The sequence below is a fragment of the Ornithodoros turicata genome, chromosome 1 (assembly GCF_037126465.1).
Source record: "Ornithodoros turicata isolate Travis chromosome 1, ASM3712646v1, whole genome shotgun sequence".
NCBI classification, from domain to species: Eukaryota; Metazoa; Arthropoda; class Arachnida; order Ixodida; family Argasidae; genus Ornithodoros; species Ornithodoros turicata.
The window spans coordinates 66,953,962-66,970,144 of record NC_088201.1 but is presented as its reverse complement, the minus strand read 5'-3'; the positions used below and the strand labels follow the sequence as shown (position 1 = coordinate 66,970,144).

The 16,183-nt window shown below is 48.1% G+C and overlaps 1 protein-coding gene across 2 annotated transcripts; it reads left to right on the top strand.

Annotated features, from left to right (window-relative positions):
* Nucleotides 1–2,875: 2,875 nt before the first annotated feature.
* On the top strand, nucleotides 2,876–14,407 carry LOC135400071 (E3 ubiquitin-protein ligase MARCHF3-like). Of its 2 annotated transcripts, none has more exons than XM_064631816.1 (4): nucleotides 2,876–3,110; nucleotides 5,225–5,334; nucleotides 7,366–7,488; nucleotides 14,263–14,407. In XM_064631816.1, the coding sequence occupies exons 1-4, from the start codon at nucleotides 3,020–3,022 to the stop codon at nucleotides 14,362–14,364; spliced, it is 426 nt and encodes a 141-aa protein (XP_064487886.1). In that variant the 5' UTR covers nucleotides 2,876–3,019; the 3' UTR covers nucleotides 14,365–14,407. The 2 variants fall into 2 exon arrangements, with proteins under 2 accessions (XP_064487886.1, XP_064487877.1); XM_064631807.1 differs by having other exon boundaries at nucleotides 7,265–7,488.
* The last annotated feature ends 1,776 nt before the right edge of the window (nucleotides 14,408–16,183 follow it).

Below are 16,183 nucleotides of genomic sequence, written 5' to 3'. Positions count from 1 at the left end.
TTCGACGTTCCCTGTCTGGGTCTCTGTGTTTTTTTCGTCGTCTTCGCTGATGACCAGAGCCGTCGCGAGGCTAGTTTGCGCCCAGGGGCGGATTACTGGCCACTTGTCGGTGCGTAGCGCAGCGTCGTCTCCATAGTAACGCGTGCTGCACGTGACCCGCTTCGTCGTCAGAAGGAAGAAGTGACCTTACTCGCAGCCTGCTACCGTCGCCGGGCGTGTGGCGTTCGTAGCCATTGGGCGAGGAGGTCAGCCGACGCAAAACGCTGCGATGTTCGTTGTTGAAAATGGCGCTTGTGTACGCGTTTCTTGTGGAACAAGGAGCCGCTTCAGTGAAGTCAACGAGGACATTTCGTGTTCACAAGGATGCCTTCTCGTGGTTGTCGGAAGAGCAGTTTGTTTCCTTCTTCCGACTGTCCAAAGCCTCGTGTATACACATACAGGATGTATATGGAAACATGGACATGACATCAAGTATTTCCCATGTAGGGAATGTTATCACCCGCATAAGCTGAGTTAGTGTGTTTGTAACCCACCATTGTGAAGTTAACTTCGTCTTGCAGAAACATGACATTCCTTTATTTATGAAATATTTGGACACTGCAATAAAAAAAAACTAGCAATACTTGCGCTATTCACTTTTATGCTTTTTCTGCAGAAGCTTGTGCGCAAAATATTGTGATATTGGAACCACTTCCTACGGGAATGAGCCAGAACATATTTTATTGTCCGTATTGTTAGTAACTCTGATTAGCATACCTAGTATAGGCGGTCAATGCTTCCAGAGGTCCGCCGTTGTTGTTCCACCATTCTCCTTCGTTCTTCAAGGAGTTGGTGCGATATTGATGGTGGCACCTGCCTCCTCCTCCGTCGACATCTGCCTCCGCTCCGCACATTTTGAGCTTGGCTGCTTGCTGTAGCCGGCAACTCTCTGGAAGCCTCAGCAGGCTATGTGTCGCCCTGAGCTCTTACCCGAATAACGGCTTAATTTAGTTGTACAACTAAAAACGAGGAGGAGGTCACTCGAAAAGCTCAGCAAGCACACCGTAAGTCCACCAAATAACTTTATCCTCGTCAGTATAGCAATCTTCCACGCGGCGTATTGTTCACAGATCACCGGCCTCGTCTTCTACGAATGTAATTCTAGAATAAAATACGCAATTAATCCTCAACACATGTTTCGCGTGAAAAGAAAAAGAGACAGCTCCGAGCACAGAAGGATTCTCTTCGAGCCGATGACGGCAGCAGACCACACTGCACTGCATTCGCATGATTCGTGTCTTACGTGCTCATCTAGCGAAGTATGTGCAAGAAGGTTTCTTTCCACGCGGTAACAAAATTTATATTTCTTAGAGGTAAATACAAAGTAAGTTAATGTCGTCAAATTTAGGCTTTTTGCTTGACAGACTTGCGTCCGCCATCGAGAGTAGCGTCATTGCTCCTTGCGCTGGCGAGGCTCGCCTACCCAGCGGACGACGGTGTTCTTACTGACCACTTCAGACCGTGCGTCGGCAGCACGCGCTTGCCCGACGGTGGGCGTTGCCACGTAAGGCCGACGCACCGATGCAATGGCCAGCAATCCGCCCCAGGGCAGAGCAAATCTGAAGCGCCCCCACCCCCCGCCCAATCTCTCGTTGCCATCAGAAACCCTGCAAACCCTTATTTGCACTGCCGAGATCGTAAATTCAAATTATCTTTGTTCCCGCTTTATACTGTCAAACCATCCTGCCAGGGCCTGCCGTTCGCCGCCCTCTCTGGCGAGGGCGCTCGGGGCGGCTGCCCCTCTCGCACCCCCGTCGCTGCGGCTCTGCTGATGACTCTCTAAACCTCCCCCTGCGTGGCTGAAGATTCTTCAAGTTCAGGATACTTGCAAGGGCGCCTTTTTGGTCGCCAATTTCTGCAGCTGTGGACAACGTTCCTGGTGACTTACAAGTGGAACTGGTTGACCTGCAGTGTGACGTACCAATATAGAACAAATTCGCTGAGGTTGGTGCGGCTTCGTTTTACGTTGGACGAAAGTATCCGAAGATACGTATGTTGTCGCACAGAAACCTGTCCATGTTCGGTACAGCAGACGTCTAATAATAATAATTCGTGGCTTTACGTCGCAAGACAACTGTATCAACTTAGGTCTACGAACAGGTGTTTTCTGTGATGAACCTGAATATGTTAAAGCTACGTTCACAACTCACAAACGAACACCACAACGCAGTCCTTAAGATTGCAACTGCGCAGTCACTTTCACCCGATGTTGACGGCTTAGTTAAAAACAAGAGTCAACAAAGCCAAGTTTCCTCACCACACACCAAATAAAAGGGAGTGCTGACCATGTGATTCAACAACGCAAATAACGTTTAATGTCGTCGTAAGTCCTGTGTTGCGTCATTTATATCAAGGAACAGGCTACCCCTCCATGGCTCAATGCGACCCGCGGACACGAATGAGTTCGGTACCCCTGGTGTACACCATCCATATCATATTTTGAATGTCTGTGACTAATACACACGTCTCGTTACAAGTTCCAGTTTACACCGAGTTGATTCATAAGTGCGCACATGAGATAAGGGAAACAATCCACGTCAACAGTTATGCAGAATTACGAAACTCATAGTTTAGAAGCCGCAACATACGTTGCCGCAAGAAGTCGCTGTTTGGTGTCTCCTCTCCCCCATCAAACTGGTAACGTGTACCTCCTTAAAGCTTCATACTTGTACCTATATTTCTTCTACAGTTCTGGTTAAGAGCATGTACTTATAATTATATTGCACAATATAAATCTAGGAGAGCCCAGACGAGCGAGATATACACACACCCTTTTTTCTCGATCTTTCGCAGTATAGCAATGACATGGATGGTATGAAAGTCCTAAAACGTGTTACGCGCTTAGCAGTTCTGTGTGGCACGCATGGTGTCTGTGGAAAACGACAATAAAGAAGGACGACAATGACGTACACGACGATCTGAATGCAAATTCCCGCTCCGGCGTCGGTCTAGATCCCCCGTGGGGCTCCTACGAAGTCGAATGGACGTGAATGACCAGGACGCCAGCATATGCCGCATCTGTTTTCGGGGCACCAGTGCCGGCTACCTATTGCAGCCTTGTTCTTGTAGAGGCGAGTTACACTTTTGTTTCTTGCCCCACAAATGAATCACACAACAGGTGTTTTGGGGTGCCAAGAGGTGCTGGCCTGCGGCGGACTCAGAACAACGTTTTGGGGAAGCTGTTGGCACAATGTATCAGCTGACACACGGACGCCCGATTATTTTCGTTCGCAGATCGGTAGGGCAATGCGTGTGATGATATTCGTATAATGTCAAAACCATCGCGTACTACAAAATATTGCTGTTATGGGATAGGTCTTCCGCATATTGCGGACTGCGAGGGGCACCCGCCTAGTCCACTCCACCACCACTACCCCACGACGTAGCCAGGAACGACTGTAACGTATCTCCTTTCAAGTTCTACACTTGCTGTACCCACCAGTGGAGAAAAATGTACGCGAATGAACCCAAAAAATTGTTCCAAGTGTACACAGGTTGGTGTTGCTTAGTATACTTAATAAAAGAACAACTTGTTGACAAGTAAATTCAACCATTCGAATTTGTAATCATAATTTAATTTAAAAGTTTTGTTCATACAGTTTTCCAAGCACTCTCCGCGAGCAAAATGATTTTTGAATATCGCTGCGAAGTAAACGTAGTAAGAAATTACTTCCTCACACCCAAAAAAGTAGACACTGAAGGTTTTTACATTTATTAAAGGTACTAGCTTTGGCGTGCGACTATGATTGCAGTGTAGCTTTGGAATGGTAATCTACTGCACACAGCTACGTCGACGCACCGGAGACAGTCACACCTGTTCCGCATTCTCAAGGATACCCTCTACCTCGATACATCCTTTATGTCTTTAGTTTTGTTTTGTTTTCATTTTTGTTATGAATGTCCCCGCGACTGCGTTCACCGATTCTGCAATTCCGATTCTGACCCGTATTCATGACATATGATCTATCCCATATGATGGCCCATATGATCTATCGATGCGACAGTTCTTCGAATCTCTTGTTTGCAGTAGGCCCAAATATTTGTGTTCCAAAAAGATTGAAATATTCCAAATCGACAAAATCAACGCCTTTTCGACCCCAATGTGCGAAGAAGTGACAGCGACAATCTATTATCTTCGACACATTGGTGCGCAACGTTTTTACGGTTGTGTTAACCACACACACACTTAGACAACTGTTTCCACACTTGCTTTATTCAAACAGCGACAACCGACAACTATGATAAGTATATTATAGTATAGTACGGAAAGGCGATGCACTGCAGCTCCGTGGGAGTGTTCTTGCCGAGGACTAGGTCAATCGGTGATTACGATGGGCACGTTTTTGCGGGACACTGCTTAAATGGCTGTAGCATCAAGTCTGCTTCGCTAAACTCCCTCGCGTCTGCGTCCGCGTTCGCGGGCACGTTGGTCTCGAGATTCCGGGTGATATGTAGACGGCGTTCAGCGGCCTCAGCGCGCGTGTCACCGCACGCGGCCCACTCCTCAACACCGTCACAGCAGATTTGTAGGTGGTATGTTGGGGTAGGATGCCGCGTTCGTAATGGCGACCCCCGCTGCTCTTTGCCGGGTTGCTTGACTATGCAGACGCATCTATAACCGAGCACTTCGACCGGCGCTTTGTTCCACGTTTCCGGGAGACACAGTAGCGGTACCTTGGCAATGATGTGGTCCTGTACCAGATTTTCTCGCCTTCGCCTCATGGCCTCCACGTCGCATTGTCTCACGTCCGGGTCATCTCGCCTTCTCCTATAACTATAGCCTCAGATAGCTTAAAGATAGCTTCAGAGCGCATTTCCCGTGGTCGAGCGTGATAAGCGTGAGCGGCAACAAGCACACAGCTACAGTTGAGTTTCCTCTCCCGGCGCTGCGGCTGACTACCGCGCCGGTTCCAGGTGGTGTGATATCATGTGTCTGTGATGTTATCGGTAGCACCCACTGTACCACGTGACGTTGCGACGTTATGGTGCGGTGATGTCATTTCGTTTCTGCTACGCTCGCCATAATAACCTTCAACGCCGGAAAAACCTTCCTGGTGCAGATATCGCTGTGAAGAGACCTTCAAGAAGGAACTTCGTTCTCCCCTACGATTTAAAGCATTCACACACAATGTATAGGGCTACCTAATAGTTCTTGTTCCTCCTAACAGTGTGACTAATGTTTTAGGGAGCATCGGCTTCAGTCACCGACCGTGCATAGAGCAATGGGTGAAGGACCGGAAAGAAGAGGTGTGCAATATCTGCCGTCACAGATACCCCATCGAGAAAAAAATGAAGGTGTGTGCGCATGTGACTTCTTCTAGAGTCACTGAATAGCTTCACTCATAGTATTGCATTCATCTTCCCCGGCGCTATGCCGACAGCCGTCTGGCAACATTGAGAGCGCTGGTCTCCCATTGGACAAAATCTGCAACTCGGCCGCATTTTGTTGACACGCCCGTGGAACCGCACACTCTTAAAAATGAACTTCACCGCATAGCACGATCCTAGCCAACTATCATCCCTAGGAACATCTTTCTCGCCCCTCATTTGTTGAAAACAGGAGGCGTACGCCGTTTTTGTATCAATTATGTACTGCATAAGCTGTACAAAAAATGCATATGCCTCCCGTTTTCAACAAATCAGGGGAGAGACCGATGTCATTCGGGATGATGGTTGGCTAGGAGCGTGCTATGCGGTGAAGATCATTTTTAAGAGTGCAGTTTCTTTCCGCCCACACTCTTAAAACTGAACTTCACCGCATAGCACGCTCCTAACCAACCATCATCTCGAGTGATATCGTTATCTTCCCGGATTTGTTGAAAACGGGAGGCGTACGCCTTTTTTGTGACAATTATGAACAGCATAAGTGTCACAAAAAAGGCGTACGCCTCCCGTTTTCAACAAATCCGGGAAGATAACGATATCATTCGAGATGATGGTTGGCTACGAGCGTGCCATGCGGTGAAGTTCATTTTTAAGAGTGCAGGCAAAACGACCGTATGCTACGGCAAACTTATTTCACAATGCGAATTGCAGCGCGTTGACCGTAACAGCACGTGCGATTTTGTTTAGAAGGCCTTGTTCCATTGTCGTCAAGGAAGACGCAAACGCATGGTCGAGTAAAGAAGAAAGAACGATCGTCTACAGACGGGATCCGTCATTAACACACACTCTAAAAACTGAACTTCACCGCATAGCACGCTCTGCGCGAACCATTGCCACGAATGATAGTGTTGTCACTTCTGATTCGAAGAGAGAAGAGGGTGTACGCCTCTTTGTGTCAATTTGGATATATGATAATTAACAAAAAAGGCCTACTCCTCCCTCTTTCTTCGAATCAGAAGCGATAACCCTATCATTCGTGGCAATGGTTGGCGCAGAGCGTGCTATGCGGTGAAGTTCAGTTTATAGAGTGTAGCAGGCGAACTTAACGGAGCCAATATGACGTCCCCACACGGCGCCCCCTGGCGTAGAACTTGCAGTTGTACATCAGTTGCAGTACCCTGAAGCTATTCAGTGACTCTAACTTGTACTATGTACACGGAAAAATCACTTTCAATAAGAGAGCCAGCAGAATTCAGAGTGGATATTGTAGGGGTACTGTGTGCACAAACACAAAATATACACATGCATCATTCCGAATCATATCGTTCTCTCTCTTGATTTGTCGAAAATTGGAGGCGTATGTCTTTTTGGGACACTTAGCATTGACGTTAACGGGCGAATCGGGGCCTGCACCCCCCCCCCCTCCCTCTTAAAAGAGGATTGTACCGCAGAGAGGTGTAGGCCCTGCGCTTTTCACAAATCAGGTGTGACAACGGTATCGTGCCGTGCAATGGTTTGTCTTCAGCGTGGTATGGGGTGAAGCTCTGTCTTAGAATGTAGAATGCAACTATAAGGCCCATTTCACGCAAACGTCTTTCTCGGCCGTGTTTTTAGCATAGCCAAAACGAGATCATTTGAACCTATGGAGGTCGATTGCCTTCAGGTCCTATTTTTGAAGCAAACAAAACAGGCGACAAATACGATAGTGCGAAACAGGCCTGAGGCTGAGAATGCGACATATACCATGTTTATCCTATAATCCTGTTTATCTATGTTTATCCATGTTAATTATTTTATGTTCCACCCTAGACTGCGTTTTCCAGTGCACCTCTTGCAAGTTCTAGCGTTAACCCCACAAGAATCGGCGAGATTAGTGATGATGTGTCTTATCCGCTTGCAGTCAATGAAGGATCTTTTGAATGATCCGAACGGCCGTGTAGAGCCCTTAGTCTACTTAGCCGTGGGGACTATATTTGCACTGAGTATGTTGCACGTCTTCAGCATGGCAGTGGCCTTGACGCTCAAGTTCTGGACCACTTTCACCTGGAAGCTAAAGCTCATCAACGTAATTGCTCTGGCTTGCGGGTACTGCATGTGGGCCGTGTTTCCCAATGTGGCTTTCAAGTGAGTACATGAAAAACATTTCAGACCCTCATGAGTATGTGTTTGTCTGATAAGCTCATTAGGTTGTCAATGTGGTTTATGCAACGCAAAAGAACAAGTTTAAGAATGCGGGACCGAACCATACAAGGTGCGTCCGATAAGTTATCGGCCTGATCCAGAAGGTGGTGGCTGAGGTCAAGGAGCTACTGTAACTTTTCTACGTAGTCCCCGCCAACGTCGCCATACCTTGCGGAATGATGATCCAGTGCCTCTGAACCTGTGAAAAATTTAAAAAAAGGAAAACAAGTTTGATATCTTCCAAAAAACGGGTCACTGCCTCAGTGATGTCATCACCACGAGGAAAGTGAACAGCAGAGACCTCCTTCCTTATATAGGGGTGCACATGGAAGTCCGATGGAGCGAAATCCGGCCACTACGGAGGATAGTTGACCACAGAAAAGCTGCAGGAGTGGCTGTCAGTCATCGTCACAGCAGCGTGGTGTGAGGGCGCATTGTCTTGATGGAACAGAATACCTTTGCGGAGAATATAGTGTCGTTTGGCCTTGATTGCGTCCCACAGTTGATATGTCAGGGTTGTATAGTATTCCCCGGTGATGGTCTGCCCTTTCTTATGGAAATCACGTCCTCCGTATCCCAGAAAGCCGTGCCCATCACTTTGCCTGCTGATGGGACAGACTGGGCCTCCTTCGGCGGTGGGTAGGAAGGGTGTTTCCATTGTTTGGACTGGGTCCTCGGGTTGGAAGTGGTACGCCCTGGTTTCGTCCGCAGTCACAAACTGGACACGGATACCCGTGGAGTCTGCCCTGAATTCCCTGGGTGTGGTGTAGCGCGTTTATTTTTGATGAGTCGTGAGCAGCCTTGGAACCCATCTGGCAAAGACATTCTGCACATCAAGATCAATATGCGCTGAACTGTGCGTTTGGATATGACATGAGTGATGGTCTGGATGTCTAGTCGCCGATATGCCGTAACCTCATCGCGCGCACGGTGGATGTTTTGTAGTGCAGCACTTTCGCACGCCAGGCCGGGGATCGTCTTTGAGGCTCTCCCGTCTTCACTTGAATTCCGCTGCCCGCTCCTTCACCGTGCCGTACAATAGGGCATCTTTCCTCAACGTGGCCACAATGTCCTGGTCTATGCCTACCGGAGATAGCCTTTCCGAGGCAAATATTCGACGAACGTACGTGCCTTCACTCATCCATTCTGGCGCGGACCCCACCTGCCGGCTGCCACGACCACAGGAAACACGAGTAGCTTGTATTAGAGCCCTGCACGGGCCCGGGCCCCCGATCCGGGCCGGGCTCAACCCGGGCTTGTTATTGGCTGTGTGCTCCGGGCCGGGCCGAGCCCGGGCCGACAAAATACGCTTGCACCGCGGGCCGGGCCGGGCCCGGGCCGTTAAAATACGCCACCACCGCGGGCTGGGCCGGGCCCGGGCCGACAAATATGTTTCCGAGAGTCAGGCCCGGCCGGGCTACGCAGCTAATTCCACACAATGGAGATGCATTAGCTCATATCATCATGCGCTTGCGTCATTCCTGTGCATATTTTGCAAAGACAAGCAAGGCATACTGCATTAGGCATATGATTTGACCCTCTAGAACATTCTGAAAGCCACTTTACATTGCTCCTCACTCCTCACGTATTTCACAAGCACTTGGCAAAGCTTGGTGAGAGGGGTATGGACTGGGAGAAGGAGTTTGTCGACAGCATCCTCTACCTCCGCAAAATCATGAATGTGTAACGATAACGCCCATGCCCGCGTACGTTCTGGATTTAATTTGGTCTGGCGCGGTTATGGTGTTAAACCGCCATCACTTGTATGTTTGCCTTCTCTCCTTATAAATTTACTGATAAATTTGTTTGATAATCGCCAGGAACGCGTACGTCGCGGCTGGAAGTACTATGCCGGGATCTACCCTCGCCGGGTCACCGGGCCGGGCCGGGCCGGGCCGGGCTCGATTTGCTTAGATTCCGGGCCGTGCCGGGCTCTTGTCACTGGGTCACCGGGCCGTGCCGGGTCGGGCCGCATAAAAATATGAAGGTCCGGGCCCGGGTCGGGCCGGGCTATTTTTCGATGCGCCCGGGCCGGGTCGGGCCCGGAAAAGTCGACCCGTGCAGGGCTCTAGCTTGTATGCGCCATTTCGCGGAGCGTCAGTCTTGAAGAAAGCCTATGCCCTATGGTAAGGTTTCGTGCGTGTGCGCAGCCTTGCTGTGTCAGGCCGAGAACTGGGACGACCCTCGTACACACAGAGTGTTACAGTTAATGTCAACAAGTTTAGTTGAAAAAGCACGCTGCAGAAAAAAATGCGATCTACGATTTTTATTAAATCATACCTCCGAAAGTTAACGTCACCTTGAACGAAAACTGATGTTAGATTTGCACCATTCAAAATATAATTCCGACAACACTGGTACTAGTTGGGGGAAAAAAAATACAAGAACCGTCGTTTCGAGATGGGGAAATTGTCGGCTGCGCTCAAATTAGTACGAGAAGCGCCCAAAGAAAACGGTGACCCATCTTTCCCTGTTTCCTTCTCAGTCGTATAGCTGTGGTGTTCTAACCTAGCTGCTGCTATCAGCTGAAGCACTGAAAAGGAATCCGAAGGGGGAGATGCATGTCCTCCTCGCTCTCCTCGTGTCGCTTCTTGACGGGGCACTGAGGGCGGCCGACAAGTTGCGCGTCTGGAAACGACAGTTTTCGCAACTCTTCCTTTTAGCTGTTACCATTCTAGTAGGGAACGTATTTTGTAATAGTGGGGGGGGGGGGGGGGGGGTGCTGTAAATATTCAACATGGGGAGGTTTTTGTTTCTGGCAACAAAAATGTCACGTTGACTCTGCGAATTTCGGAGGTTAATTTAAGAAATTGAATTAAAATTTGATAACATTACCTGTAGTGCAGGTCAAAAGAGATGAACGTCCCTAATCATATTTTTCCGTAGCGTTCTGTTTTCATTAAAATCTTTTGACACGATTACTGAAACACCCTCTGTATACATAGGAAGGGAGTTGCCTCAGGACAGAAGCCGCCGATATTTCTAACAGAGACTGTTCTTCTTCTCGGCACCGTCCTCATCATTGGCATGGTATTTAAAGGGTTAGGTGTGACGTGTTTAAAGGTTCATGCGAATTGTGTGTCAACAGCCCGGAAGGAAGAAAGGGTCCGTACGGGTTTTTACGGCCGGAGTGAATGGCCGCTTTGTTAGAGTGTTCAGGGGATTATGTGAACGAAGTCATCTAGGCTCCTGACCGGTTACAGAAAAATGGGGGTTCACGAACACGTGGACGAAATGGGACAAAAGGCAAGAATTGGCAAGCACAGCGAAAGATAAGGAGGTTAGTGGTTACGTGGGGAAAAGCAGTGACCGACTTAGCAATATATTCACCCATCCCATACAGGTGACATACCGACGCGCAATAAACCTAGCAGACTCCTTGGTCAATGCCAAAATCAGCGAAACGAGCGCCCCGTACACGGGAACACGACCCTGCAACCTCCCGCGCTGCAAAACATGCAAGCACGTTCAACACGCTAACTCCATCAAAAGCACTGCGAGCAGTTACACCCACGCCGTTAACCACGCATTCACATGCACAAGCTCCAATGTCATATACTGCATTGAATGCGGCGACTGCTCTATGCAATACATTGGTGAAACCGGCCGACAAATGAACAACCGCCTCACCGGACACAGAACCGACACGTCCAACAAACTCCCCAAAGCAGTCGCCGAACATTTTAACGTTCCTGGTCACAATTTTGACAACATTAAACTATGTATTTTAGAAACCGGGTTTAGATCCACACGTGACAGACGTGATAGGGAGTCGTATCTCATATACAGGTTCAACGCTCTTCACCCGTCCGGTATCAACAAATCACAAGGCACCCTGGAAACACTTCACAAATAAAATATGCTTTTCCCTTCTATCTCCATTATCATCAGTTATGTTCTGGATTGCCACTGCCTTCTGCTTTCTTTATTGCATGCCACAACTTTGTATTACAAATATTAAAAAAAAAAACTTTGCTCGTTCTGGAATTTTCCCCACGTAACCACTAACCTCCTTATCTTTCGCTATGCTTGCCAATTCTTGCCTTTTGTCCCATTTCGTCCACGTGTTCGTGAACCCCCATTTTTCTGTAACCGGTCAGGAGCCTAGATGACTTCGTTCACATAATCCCCTGCACACTCTAACAAAGCGGCCATTCACTCCGGCCGTAAAAACCCGTACGGACCCTTTCTTCCCTCCGGGCTGTTGACCCACAATTCGCATGAACCTTTAAACACGTCACACCTAACCCTTTAAATACCATGCCAATGATGAGGACGGTGCCCAGAAGAAGAACAGTCTCCGTTCGAAATATCGGCGGCTTCTGTCCTGAGGCAACTCCCTTCCTACATCTCTACCGGTTCGCTGGATTTCTACCCATCTACCTCTGTATACATAGTTTCGTGGCAACAGATCGTTAGTATCGTTGCACCCTATTAGCACCCTACACAATTAATTCTATTTTATTTTCGCACATGGTCATTGTATGCTCGCGACGTAAAACTCCGGCATTATTAAATAACGCATAGTTATGTTTTCATTGCGTAGCTTTCTGGCGCGCAATGCAAGGGGTATCTCGACTTACATTTAATATTGTGCTGTACACGTGATGGAAAGCAAGTCCCTGTAACAGTGAAAAAAAAGAAAAAAAGAAAACGATATGAATGGGATGACTGTCCTCAACCACGTTTATATGTAAATTGTTTTCGAGCATGAATGATTAAAAATTGACTAACAAGACTCAAACAAGCAACTGCGTGCAATATTGAAAAAAAGAAAAGAAAAAAAAGAAAAGCATCATTATTCAAAAGAAGGACTTTCCACCAGAGGGATTTAAAAAGAGATTAATCCACCTGTCAGTGCTTGATACAATCGATCACTAGGCTGCAAAATAGCAAATTGCTCCGAAAATGCCTGTACTTCCGCAACGTGTCCCTTAACCTATACTCTTAGAAAAAAAAAAGGTGGATCAGTTACACCTTTTAGGACGTAATAGTTGTCGCATATGCCGCGCCAAAACGGTTGTCAAGTTCTACCTGCTACCTCACTCTCCAAACAGAACTTCATCGCATAGCACGTTGTCCGCCAACCATTGCTACGAATGACAGGGGTACCGTTTCTGATTCGGTGAGCGAGGGGGGCTTACGCCTTTTTGTAGCAATTTGGTTATATGGCAATTGTTTCTACCGCCCTTTCACACCCTTTACCACGCGCTATGTTGACCTATGTGGTAACTATAGAAGTTACCACCTTTTCACACCCTTTTTTCTTAAAGTGTAGGTTGAAGCGATCGATGTCAACACCAGGAACTATTGGTGTAAAATCGGTATAGAAACATGTTGATAGGAATGCAGGTTTTGTGATATTTGCCAATTAAACGAGTGCTCTTTCAGCCATCGTCGGTAAATTGCGCCCTCATGTAATGCGCTTTATGTATTACAATAAATAAACTACATGAAAGAGCGCAGTTCAAATGTCTGTTTTTTGTGCCACGTGACGTTACGAGTGCGCCACCTTAAAAATAACCATGACGCGTGTAATTGAGATTGGGCATGATCTGTTTCAACTAAGACAAGGTCCATCATAAGCCGTGTTTACATGAATACGACACAAGCGTATCGTATCCCGTTGTCGAATAGAATCCACCCATGTAAACGGGCCAATTCGCTAGGAGAGCGTAGCGTATTCAATCCGCAAAACAAAGGTGGATCGAGACGGTGGATGCGCATTCAGATTGTGCATGTAAACCGGCGATGCGCATCGACGGAAGAGGAGAGGATATGGGAAGGGGCGTTCGGCTGCGGGCGTGTTGCGTCGTCTGCTACTCCTAGTCGGAGTGACAAACTGGCGGTGTTAGGGAATTCTCAGTCACGTTCCGTTTTGTATATCTATACTGACACAAGCAGCAGGGCTTGCAGCCGTAGAGCAGAGGTCATTCTGAAGTACGCTTGAGAATGGGGCGTAGATGCTACGTTTTTTCGACATTTTCACGTTCGGTGCGAAGGTAGCGGGACACCGGAAACGGCAGTATTTGCGGAAGTGCGGCAATAACTTTCCGATAAAACACGGCGGGGCGCCATCTTCGGTCTGAACTCGATGCGCATCCATGTAAACGGTGGCGTATCGTTATCTCTCCCGTTTCGACTCGATTCGATACGCTTGTGTCGTATTCATATAAACGCGGCTATAGCAATGGCTAACCTTTCTTCTTCTTCTTCTTTTTTTTTTAAAGACTACACGGTAACAACAGAACTTGACCGCATAACACGATGATGGCCAACCGGTACTCAGTATGATGTCGTTCTATATTCCGATTATTGAAAACGGGAGGCTTACCCCCTTTCTGTAACACTTTCCGTGCGGGATAAGTGATACAGGATTGGCGTACGTCCTTCGTCCTCAGCGAATGGAGCGATACCACAGTGTCCGAAGGAACCTCAGCTGCTCTGAGTTTTCGTGGAACGCTTTGAGCAACTCGCGCACTATGGTCTGTATCCACTACCGAACTAAATGAACGCCATCTAGGCTAACAAGGGCCTGATTGCAATCTGAACATTCCCTCCTATCATAGCAAAGAGCGACCGCAGTCACGGACTAACATAGCTGACTTCTTTAGTTGAGATGGCGCTATCTAGATCCGTGTCTTCCGGCTTACATACACAGTTACATACACAGTGCTGTTTTGACTGTGAATTAAACTAAATCTCTCTTCTGTTCAGGCGGGCTTTGGAGAGCAGTACGCGTTGGCGCCAAGAGAATGCCGATATAGTTCTTCGCTTGCCATAGTCTCGACAGCAACGCTGCCTAACCACCAGCCGTGAGCCAGCAGGCTTTCCACAAAACGCCAATAAAACATCCGTTGTAAAAGAACTGTAGTACTGTGTAGGAGTTACACAACGTCCAAGAATCAGCGATGGGCAAAGTACCTCAAAATTATACTTAAAGTAACGTGCCAATGGCGTCATTGGTACTTTAAGTAGTACCAGACTGTGAACATACTTAAAGCAAAATACAGTAAAGTATAAGTGCTAGGCAAAGTGGCCTAACGTACGTGTCATGTACATCACAAATCTAGTTTGTATATCGCTGTTGTTGGACTCACACGTGTGGGGAGCATCACAAATATACCTGGGATGGCATGAAATAGATTTAAGGTGACGTCGAACGGACGATGATGGTTGACAGCGGGACAGTGATGTATCCAGACCGCCCCCACCCCCGACGCCCCCAAAATGTGTGGAGATGTGTGTGGAGACCCCCATGCGTGTTCTTTCCAAAGTAACCTCTACAAGGGGGGGGGGGGGGGTTATTCCAGCTTTAGACACATGTTGGCAATGATACACAGCTGTTAGAAAATAACTCTAATCCCCCAATTTTTCCATCCCACGTGCTCGTGATTCTGGTTGAACAACTGCTGTGCGGGAGCGATACAGAGATTAAAGTGTCCACGCTAAAGTTCAACTTCGCCACACGACATGCCCCTAGCCAACCATCATTGAGAATTAGATCGGATATCATTCAGAATCAGGAGGAAGAGTTCTCTCGCCAGATTTGTGGAAAAATGGTAGGCATATACACCTGAAACACTGGGACACTTCGCAATGGTCACAAAGTGGTTGTACGACCCTGTTTCTCCTCAACTCAGGATGACACTGGCATCATTCTGTGCAGTGGTAGGCCCAGAGCGTGTTATGTGGTGAAGTTCTGTTCTTACAGTGTAGACTTGACGCATGTGGTAGCAATTGACAAGGGCCGGTATTTTTTGGCCCGGCCAGTCCTCAGCAACTCGAGGTCGGGCCGTTGCCCAGGTCGGAATGATCGAACCGCCCGTAACAGCTTAAGGTGCAAACTGTCAAAACCAAGCACCTCCCAGGTAGACCGCGTCATGGCCGAGTGGGTAAGAAGCATCCGCTCGTTGGTGATAGCAAAGGTCGTGCTGAAGACTGGGAGGTTGGGGATTCGAATTCTACAACCGGCTGTTGTGTTTTCTGAAGATTTCCCCGTGGGTTCCGGTAGATTTTCCAGGCGAAAATCGGCGTAGTTTACCCAAAAGTCGTCCCAGGATACATACTCATACTAACCCCCTAGTCCTCACACAGCGCCCTGCTGTTCTCTCTCCATCTGTACGTACGCCGCTCTCAGCCAAAGTTGCTTTGTGGTGCCTCGCACAGTATTCACAAATCCTTTGCGAGGCCAGTTCAATTACGCATTTCTTGCACATACAAATCCACACACCGCACCCTTTATGCGCTGCTTAAAGGCTATTGTAAAGCAAACGGACGTCGTCAACGGATCGTGGACCTGATCCTTCAGTTTTAAGGTGCGTAGCCAGCAGCGCTTAAGTTCCACTAACTGTTTCTGCTCCTCGCAAGACATTCGGCAGGGACATTGCGAACCGGCTTGTGTTGTGAATATCACCGTCATCACCGGTACTGGCTGCTCTTCTTCGCTGAGCATTCAGAACTGGAAGAGGCTATAGACGGTGTCTAAGCGATCAGTGGAAATTTCTTAGTCCACATTCATTATCTGTTCTTGATAGTAATAAAGGCCGCGAAGTAGAACACAAGCCAGCCCCGCGGGCCACAGTCCGTCCTGGCCCATATCAATCTGGTACATGGTTCTTGAGCAAGTATAGGGGAG

Excerpts from the sequence above, each read along its gene's own strand:
- LOC135400071 (XM_064631807.1), top strand. The coding sequence starts at position 3,020 with ATGGACGTGAATGACCAGGACGCCAGCATATGCCGCATCTGTTTTCGG. Across the intron at positions 3,111-5,224 it reads GCAGCCTTGTTCTTGTAGAG|GGAGCATCGGCTTCAGTCAC; the intron begins GCGAGTTACACT and ends CTAATGTTTTAG. Across the intron at positions 7,489-14,262 it reads TTTCCCAATGTGGCTTTCAA|GCGGGCTTTGGAGAGCAGTA; the intron begins GTGAGTACATGA and ends TCTTCTGTTCAG.